This window comes from Lolium perenne, chromosome 3 (assembly GCF_019359855.2).
Source record: "Lolium perenne isolate Kyuss_39 chromosome 3, Kyuss_2.0, whole genome shotgun sequence".
Lineage (NCBI taxonomy): Eukaryota > Viridiplantae > Streptophyta > Magnoliopsida > Poales > Poaceae > Lolium > Lolium perenne.
The window spans coordinates 29,345,943-29,355,724 of record NC_067246.2 but is presented as its reverse complement, the minus strand read 5'-3'; the positions used below and the strand labels follow the sequence as shown (position 1 = coordinate 29,355,724).

General features: G+C 47.8%; 1 protein-coding gene across 5 annotated transcripts; it reads left to right on the top strand.

Moving 5' to 3' along the window:
* The first annotated feature begins 253 nt into the window (after nucleotides 1-253).
* LOC127340886 (uncharacterized) lies at nucleotides 254-6,357 on the top strand. Of its 5 annotated transcripts, XM_051366634.2 has the most exons (13): nucleotides 254-695; nucleotides 1,058-1,172; nucleotides 1,269-1,481; nucleotides 1,575-1,874; nucleotides 1,994-2,116; nucleotides 2,464-2,754; nucleotides 2,849-3,460; nucleotides 3,549-3,671; nucleotides 3,985-4,174; nucleotides 4,473-4,562; nucleotides 4,885-4,976; nucleotides 5,067-5,273; nucleotides 5,376-6,357. In XM_051366634.2, exons 1-13 carry the CDS (start codon nucleotides 688-690, stop codon nucleotides 6,060-6,062), a joined length of 3,051 nt encoding a protein of 1,016 aa, XP_051222594.1. In that variant the 5' UTR covers nucleotides 254-687; the 3' UTR covers nucleotides 6,063-6,357. The 5 variants fall into 5 exon arrangements, with proteins under 5 accessions (XP_051222594.1, XP_051222593.1, XP_051222595.1 ...); XM_051366633.2 differs by having other exon boundaries at nucleotides 1,269-1,874; XM_051366635.1 differs by lacking the exon at nucleotides 254-695 and having other exon boundaries at nucleotides 1,053-1,180; nucleotides 1,269-1,874.
* Nucleotides 6,358-9,782: the final 3,425 nt, after the last annotated feature.

The following is a 9,782-nucleotide window of genomic DNA, read 5'->3' as shown; positions in this document are numbered from 1 at the left end:
CAGTATACATAGGAGTATCATGTATTCTAAGATTGTTTCACTCTTTCGCTGGCTTATTTTCATGAGCACCTTATGTGATCGTTGAGGTTGAGCTTGTAAGAATTTTAAGACCTCTAGACTTGAATTTGATCAATAAATGGCTGTGTGCATCTATTTGATGCAGAGACCGGATGATACCCATTTCAAAAAAAAAAAAAAACCCTACTTATTTTAGCGGTACAGCGAGTTCTACTATGGGCGGAGCACTACTAGCTCACATGACTGGCCCATGAACTAGTCAACACAGCAGACGAGCAACGAGGCGACTGGCGAGGAATGGAACGAGCGAACACTTCGTGACACCGCTCTACCCAGTCCACACTGCCGGTGTCGCTGCTCGTTGCGGCCGGCCGTGCGCCGGCGTGCCGCCCCCCTGGTCCCCGTTCCCCCACGTCGCGCCGTCCTTCTCCGCCGCGCCCCTTTAAGCTGCAGCCGAGCTGCTGCCGTGCTGCTTCGGCCACGGCCGGCCCCTCCTCCTCCGTGCAGTGCTCCACCTCCGCACGAGCGAGGTCGGAGCGCTCCGCTACGCTGCTTTCTTGCGCGCCTGCGCCTCCTCCGTCTGCGCGACGCGAGCGTCTGTTCCCCGGTTCGGCTGCGCTCTCCGCCTCCCCTCCCCTTCTATCCTGCCCCAGCAGCCAGGAAAGCCCAATGGATAGGTAATGTCTATTCCTCTCTAGCTGACTGTCCAATTGAATTGATTCATTGATTTAACGAGTTTATTATCGATTTCATGTTAGCCCATGATTTTTTATCCATTCATTGTATCCCCGCGCTACCGTTTCTATAAAAAAAATTGTCATCTCTTATCCACTATTTAGTGTCTTGATACATCCAAATTTTGATATTGGTGGTATGGAGGGAGTATTGCTAACAGTTGAGTTGAAATTATATGTTCATCTTTGCAATTGACATGGGTTTTTTTGGGAGTAGTTTATAAGCTCTTTTTTTTTTTTTGGCTTCGCTTGCTCCAATCCTGGATCCGCCACTGATTGTGTCTATCTTTCAATATTATTGACAGTTCGACGGTCATGACTCCGGAGCCTGCTCCGCGTGCTAATCGCAGTGGGAGCAAGAAGCGGGACAGTACCATGGATAGTGGTTATCCACCAAGTAGAGCCCCCAAGTCCAGGAGGGTATAAATGTTGGAACCCCCACCGTCACCATGATAATTTATTCAGTTCACCTTGTATTTCGACCAAACTCATTTTAATCCGCCTCATATGCTGTAGATCGATTGCAGATGTGCACCTCACCTGATTTTGCCAATCATGAAGCTTATCGTTGAAAATGATGAGCAGAAAGGCTACGTCACAGAAATTGGGTTTGGGAGCTTCTTGTCCATGGGAGAGCTTGAGATGAATAAGGCTCTTAACCTCTGGTTGATTGATAAGTTTAATTGTGACACCGAGGCTCTTGATTTTGAAGGTGGCATATCGATTCCGGTAAGGCCACTTGTGAAGAGTATTCTTGGAATCCCTTCAGGCCCTATCCAAGTTGTAGAGGGTCTAGATGTTGATGACGCTCTCCATGCTCAGTATACTTGTAATAACAGGAGAGGGAAGGCTGCCAAGGAGGTGGCGGATGAAATGTGCAGCATAACTGACAAGGAACCGTTCTGCATAGCGTTCATGATGGCGATACTCGGAATTTATCTAGCACCAAATACATGTCTGACCGTCAACAGGGCCTTACTTGGAGCTGTTCAGCAGGTTGATAAACTCAAAGAGATGGACTGGTGCAATTTCGTTGCTACCTACCTCTTCAAAGGAATCAAGGAATTCAAAGAATCAAACTCAACTAATGTTACTATAAAGGGTTGTGTCCACATACTGAGCGTAAGAATCATTCTAACCACGCTTCTGGTCTTTAATTATTATGCAGTCTAACAGATTGTTGGAATGTCTGACTTTGATTGTTTATCCATAGATTTATTTCAATTCTTGTTATCGTGCAGGTCATATTCATCGATTTTGTGAAACATGCTGCATTTGAAGTACCAGCTGGTTTTCCACGCCTGGGTGTTATCACTAAAGAACATATCAAATGGGTTGTCTCACATCCCTTCACTAGCTTGATGGTAATGCCTGGTGTTCTAAATTCTTTAAGCAATTTGTAATATACTATTGCTTTGAAATAAGAGTCCAATTCTTATAAATTATTATGTGAACATATGCCTTGTTTAAAAATAATATAGCGCTCTACATGCATTAACATTCTTGTAAGTTGTAACACACATGCATCCATTTAACAATGCAATGACTTCTTCAACTTGCTGATCTAACATTCGTTTGCCAAACTAATGTCTGCTAGTTTATCACTTGTATGAAATTACATTTGAGGGTATATTTCAGAAGTATTCTTATTTTCCTTAAGTTGCATATAATGTTGCTAAAATTAACTTGATGTGTGATGTGATTCAAATAGGTACGTTATCCAGAAGAGTCAGTCTATGCTGCCATGTTTGATAACATGTCAAATTATTACATTACCGAAGATGGAAAATGTGTTGATTCTGAAACAGATTCTGATGCACTGTCCAATACGTCTGCAACCACCAACACCAATAAGAATGACAACAAACTTCGGGTTTTAGCAGAGCTTGTCACTGTCATGCTTCCGAAGCCTGCTCCATGTGATAATCCCAGTGGGAGGAAGAAGCAGAACAATGCCATGGATACTGGTAATCAACCAATTAGATCCGCCAAGTCCAGGACGGTATAATGCTGGAATCTCCACTATCGATTGGATAATTTATTCTGTTCACGTTGTATTTTAATCGAACTCATTGTAATCCACCTATACCTTGTAGACCGAAAACGTCTTTAACAAATGTTCACCTCAGCTCCTTCCGCCAATTATGAAGCTTATTACTGAGAATGCTGAGCAGAAAGGTTATGTCGGAGAAATTGGGTTTGGGAGCTTCTTGTCCATGGCAGAATTTGAGATGAATAAGGCTCTTACCCTATGGTTGGTTGATAAGTTTAATTGTGACACTGAGGCTCTTGAGTTTGAAGGTGGCATATCGATTCTGGTAAGGCCACTTGTGAAGAGTGTCCTTGGAATCCCTTCAGGCCCTATCCAAGTTGTAAAAGGTCTAGATATTGACGACTCTCTAAAGGATGAATATACTTATAATGGTAGACCGAAGAATGCGAAGGAGGTGGCGGAGGAAATGTGCAGCATAACTGGCAAAGAACCGTTCTGTATAGCATTCATGATGGCGATGCTCGGAATTTATCTAGCACCGAGCACATCCGTGGGTGTCAACTGGAAGTTACTGGGAGCTGTTAGACAGGTTGATAAACTGAAAGAGATGGATTGGTGCAATTTTGTTGCTACTTACCTCTTCAAAGGAATCAAGAAATTCAAAGAATCCAACGCAACTTTTGTTTATATAAAGGGTTGTGTCCACATACTGAGTGTAAGAATCATTCTCACCACACTTCTCGAAATTAATTATTATTTGGTCTACAAATTGTTGGAATGTACTGATTTAGCTTGTTTATCAGGTCATATTCATCGACTTTGTGAAACATGCTGCGTTTGAAGTACCAGTTGGTTTTCCACGCTTGGGTGTTGTCACTACAAAACATATCAAATGGGTCGTTTCACATCCCTTCACTAGCTTGATGGTAATGACTCGTGCACTAAATTCTTGAAGCAATTATACTATTGCTTTGGAAATACAGTTGCAAACCCTATTCATTATTATGTGAAACATATGCCTTGTTTTAAGATGATAGTGTGCTCTATAGGCATTAACAATCTTGTAAGCTGTAACATATCCATTGAGCAGTGCAATGACTTCTCCACCTTGCTGGTCTAACATTTATTTGCCAAACTGTGAAATTACGTATGAGTGGAATATTTGAGAAGTATTCTTATTTTTCGTAAGTTGCACATAATGTTGCTACCATTAACTTATGTGTGTTGTCATTTAAATAGGTACGTCGTCCAGAAGAGTCAATCTATGCTGCCGTGCTTGATAACTGGCCAAAAGATAACATTGTTGAAGATGGAAAATGTGTTACAAATACTGATGCTTTGTCTGATACGCTTGGTACCACCGACTCCGATCAGAATAATAACAGGCATCCTGGTTCGGCAGAGCTTGGCACGTTACCTGTATCAGAAGGTACGAACCAGAAACTCACTGCTTAACATTATCTGTTGTCAGGTTATATCAGATTCTGCACAAGAGTTTTCATCCTTCAGTTAACATTTACCTGTCCTGATCCATATGTACGTAACATTTGTATATGCTTTATTTTGTTACTCTTGTACAACTCTACTTTCAGAAGCTCATTTAATGGATGTATACATGGAAAAGACATGATAAACGAACTTTTCTTTTATATGTTACTTCTGTATTCTTGCCGATAAGTCTTCTACCACCGACACTGATCAGAATAACAACAAGCATCCTGTTTCAGATGAGCTTGGCCCTCCCGTCACAAGTCCTAATACAAGAAGCTGGGCCATTGTTGAATATGTAGAAGTTGGCACATCACCTCAATCAGCAGGTACGAACCAGACGTTCACTGCTTATAATATTATCTACAGTCACGTTATAACAGATTTTGCACAAGATTTTTCATCCTATAATTAACATTACCTGTCCTGATCGATACGTAACATGCTATAAACTGAGTATTCTTGTATCTTTTATATGGTTTATTCTTGTACAACTCTACAGTCTACATTCAGATGCTAATTATTGGATGGTAAGTATATGACAATGAAATGAAAAAGAAAACCTTTCATCTCGTACGCTTCTTTTATATTTTTGTGTATATGTACGATAAAACTCTACCTTGCAATCGTGTAACACTTCCACAATTGCAGCTCCCGGTTCCTTCGCAGAACACATAATGTTTCCAACAAGTTGCGAGCAACTGCAGTCTTCTAGGCCTTCTTCTGAACTGTGTTCTGCACAAGTTTGTTGATACTTCACATTTGTTGCCACATTCTATGAATTTTTCTGGAGAAATATGTGATGTGTTGCTAATTCCATTATAACTTCACAGATCCATGTTTCTCCAGACAACCCCAAGGGGATGAACAGGGGTTCCACATCGCCGGTGGAGAATGCTGCTGATCGTAGCACCAAGAAGGCGAGTGTGGATAAGCCCAGCAGTGGCCAAGCTAAGCGAGCCGGAAGGGTTGCAGCTCTGGACATGAGTTTGCTCAATTGCACCCTCTGCTGCAGCCCTTGCAAGCCTCCTGTTTTCCAGGTTGTCATTCTCCAACATCTTCCATTCCCCTGAACTCCTGAAGTCTGAGGAAGGCAATTATTGATACAAATGTGTTGCTTTGGACGTAATTTTTTGTGACAGTGCAATGGCAGGCATTTAGCCTGCGGCAGATGCCTTGCCGAGCTCCCCGGCGAGCAGTGCCAGATGTGCGAGCAGGGTGGTGGCTTCAGCCCATGCCCCATTATGGATGACATTGTCTCGTTGGCCATGGTTGAATGCTCCCATGACGGTTGCAAGAGCTCTGTCCCCTACCATGAGCTTGATGGCCATGAGAGTACGTGCCCCCATGCGCCCTGTTACTGCTATTGCCCGGAGCCCGGCTGTGGTTTTGTTGGCCCGCCGGAACTGCTTCTCTGCCACGTCGCCGCCCTGCACTCGGTGCCGGTGCACACGGTCGATTATGGCAAAGTGCACCGGCTTCGGGTGTTGGAGCCGCGATTCATGCTCCATGGGGAAGGGGACGACAGCGCGTTCCTCCTTGCCGTGGGCGCGCTCGGCGCAGCCATGGTCGTGTCGGCGGTGTGTATCAGGGCAGGTGCGTTGCGACAGCCACGGTACATGGTCAAGCTTTGGGCAGATGGTCCGCCACCGCCGAGCAGCGCGGCGGGCAGAATCGAGTGGGAGTTGGAGGCAGTGACGAGCAGTACCAGGCCCGGCGAGGTCGTGGTGATGGAGCTGCCGTCATTCTTGACAGTGCCGCCTGCGTATCTGGTTGGATCAGGGGTGTCCAAGGCAGTGATTCTCGACATTCGCATTGACAAGATGTGATCGATCAGCTGTTAATTTTAATAATCCTAATTGTGATGTCTAACTGCTTACCGAAGACTTATTTTGCATGGTAGTGCTAAGACATGCAAGGTTCCAAGCATTTCATTGTATTTGTTGCATTAGTGCATGCTTCACGGTCGTCAGCTAAAGGGGGGCACGTTTTGTACTTCCACCCCTGCATATGTGGGTCGATGAGAGATTTCCATAAAAGAGATGTATTTAGTTAAAGTTAAACCACCAGAATCATAACTTTGGAAGGTTTTGATGGATATTAGAGTTTTGATCTTTTAACTCACATGTGAAGAGTCGGCTACAATTCAAAGGGGACAAGTGGCCAGATGAAGCCTATCTCTGTGCTACTCATGATCATAGTTACCATGTGTTCTACGATTGGTCAAATACAAAGGATAAAACATCAACATCTACAATATAAACCCAATATTTATTTGAATCATCATGAAATAGTTATTTGAATCATCATGAAATAGGTTTTCATGTTATATGTATTTTGTATTAAATAAGTCTATATATGTCATATTTAAACATATTTTTGGTTATAAAATTTGACTTCGATAAAACCAGAACTCATGGTAATTGTGAATGGAGGGATGGAGGGATGGAGAGGGTACAACTTCAACAAATTGTTTAGGTAAGCACTTCCTATCGTAGTCCGATTCTAAGCATCCCCACTCGTTGGCGCTCCCCACGCCCAAATCCGGACGAAGCAACCGCCGGATTGGACGAAATTAAGTCGTGGGGAGTACCGTATTTCCAGTCGTCCACCCGGAGTTCGGCGGATAGAGTTTAAATTCAAACAAATCGCCGTCCCGCGCTACAAGTACGGCTAGTTGATCGGCAAAAGGAGCAAAAGGATCAGCCACAGATCGGCGATCGGAGGGAAATTACACGGAGACAGGCTCGTCGGCAGTCCCGGCCGGCACGGCGGTGTCCGACGGACCAGTTTCCTCACACGCCGTGGCCGAAGCGGCTACGGCGGCCGACGAGGAAGCAGCAGCAGTGGACGTCGAAGCAGCCGCAGTCGACGAGGTAGATGGTGAGGTAGATGAGGTAGGAGCCGGCGGAGACGACGAAGGACTGGCCGGAGTGGCTCGGAGGATGTCGCTGCGGTGGCCCTGGTACCAATTCCTCGTCTCCTCGTCCATCAGTTCCATGTCGCCGCCGCCCATGAGGAACGCCAAGTCTGTGTTCCTCTTCTTCGCCGCCGCCGTCGTCTTCAGCAGGGCGATCCGGACGCCTTGGTTGGCGAGCATCTCCCGCCACCTGCCGTCGAACTTGTCGTTCCTCCCGTCGGCGTGCGACCTCAAGTCGGCCCAGCACTTGTCGATCGACGCCTGCATCCTGTCGGCGGGATTGCCCGTCTTTTTGAGCTCTTTGAGCTTCTTCTGGCCGAGTTCAGGGCGCCCTTCCGCCGCGCAAGCCGCCGGAGCGTCGGGGTTGTACTGCTCGGTCTTGCTCTTCGAGAGGGTCGTGCGGACTTCCTTCCACTTCTCGCAGTTCTCGAGGCGGGCGTAGACGTTGAGGAACTTGAACTGCAGGCCGGTGTCGTCCGTGTACATGTCCAAAGCTCGGCGCAGCTGGGGAAAAAAGAGCACGGCGATACGGGTCAGCTAACGACGATGTACCTCGGCGATGCAGGGTCGACGGAGCATACCTTTTGCTCCAAGTCGTGGCCGCTGATCGGCCGTTTCTCGCACTCCTCCTGTATGCCGTGCCATTTGTTGCACGCCGTCTGCATGATCCCCCAATGGGTGGCCATTGCCTTGTCTCCCCGGTACACGTTCATATTCGTCTTGTTGAAGTAGGGATCGACGAGTTTGCGCTCCTCGTACGCTCGCTTCACTCGGCCGCATGTGTCGAACGACTGATTGGCCCCGATTATGCCATTCGTGGACACGGTCTTCCAAGCTTCGGCGAGGCACTCCTCTTCCTTCGGCGTCCATTTGATACGCGGTTCGGCAGGCGGCGAGTCCTTCTTCCTCTTCTTCTTCCCCTTCGACAGGTTGGCGGCGGCTTGTGTTGGCTCTTCTTCTTCCTCGTCTTCTTCTTCGACGGCTTGGCTTCCGTCGGCAACATCCTCCCGATGCTCGTTGCGCGCCGCCACAGCGGCCGTCGCCCTCGCCTCCTCTTGTGTGAAGAACCCCGGGCACGCAGCGGCGGCGGCCATGAAAAACCCCGGGCTCGCAGCGGCGGCGGCGGAGCCGGAGGTGATCATCTCGTGGATCTCCTCTTCGTTCGGCGCCGCCATCGCACCGAACGCGAGCGGCCCTCGTCGCAGGGCCGGCGAGGTGCCCTCGAACTGGCCGCCGCCGCCGACGTCAAGCTCGGGCGGCGACGGCGTGGACCTGGACGGTTGGACGTAGGCGCCCTCTTGGAACACGGCAGTCGGCGACGGCGAGTACAGCGAAGGGGAGAAGGACGACGGGGAACTGGTTGTACCTTGCGTCGGCCATTGGCCGGGGAACATGCTGCCGCCGCTCATGGCCATGCTGATCATCCTCGCTTGTTCGTCCTGGGCCGCCGCCGCCGCCCTCTTGGCGGCGGCTCTTTTCACCCTCTCCGCCCTGCCGCTTGTTTCCACCTCGCGCCGTTTCTCGTCCGCCGCCCACTCGGCGTTCGACATGCCCGGCGGCTTCGTCTTCTTCGCCCGCATCTTCCTCGCCGGCGCCTTCGGCGGCATTGTGGTGGACGAGAAGACGAGGAGGAGAGTGGTGGTGGACGAGAAGACGCCGCCGGGAACTGGAGCTGGAAGACGAGGAGATTGGGGAATTTCGGCGGGAGAGAATGGGGATATGCAAGCAAATTGGAGGGAATGGGGATATGCAAGCAAATTGGAGGGAAAATCGACAGGATTTGGTTTTCCAGTCGCCGACTACGCGGGTCCACACGACGTTTCGCGCCAAAATCTTTCGTCCGGAGTCCCCGAGCGCGCCCCGGGGGGCCGGGGATGGCGTGGGCTCGCCGGATGGATGAAGGGCCAAATCCGGACGAAAACGAGGAGCCGGGGGCGCGACTGGGCCGAATTTCGCCGTCCGGATGGAAAAATCGTCGCTCGGGGGCCTCGTCGGGGGGCGAGTGGAGATGCTCTAAGGTCATCTCCAATGGAAAGGAGCAAAACGGACCGTCGGTCTGTTTTAGTTTGTGATAGTCGCGTGGGTGGATAGAAACGAACCGTTGTCTGTTTAGGGGTCTGCGTCTCCAATAGTGATGCCCATTTCTAAAAAATAAAATAATAAAGTGTTCAAAAAATTTTGAAAAAAATATTCTTATGGTGTACACTAGTACCATGCAAATTTACAATACGGAATTACTTATTTTTAAACGCATAAAAATGACAAAATCGTACAAGTTTAGACAAAATTTGTAACCTATGGATCATGAGTTTGTCACACTTGCATCCTTATTTCTGTCATCCCTTTTTTCTCAAAGTTTTGAATAGCGAGCTATAGTGTCTCTAGCTATAGCGTTTTCTACACCATTGGCACTAAGGATATTAGCGCCTTAAAAGCTCGACCGTTAAATAGCGAGTTATAGCGGCGATTTAGCAGCACTATAGCTCTTTTTCAGTTTGCTAACGCTAAATGGCTTATCCCACTATTAAATTTTTTGGTTCTTGTCCAGAACATCATTGCAAGGATGAGGTCCTGATGCAGGATTAGTACTTCCCGCAGTACAAGCAATGCAAGGACGCATGATTAGTGC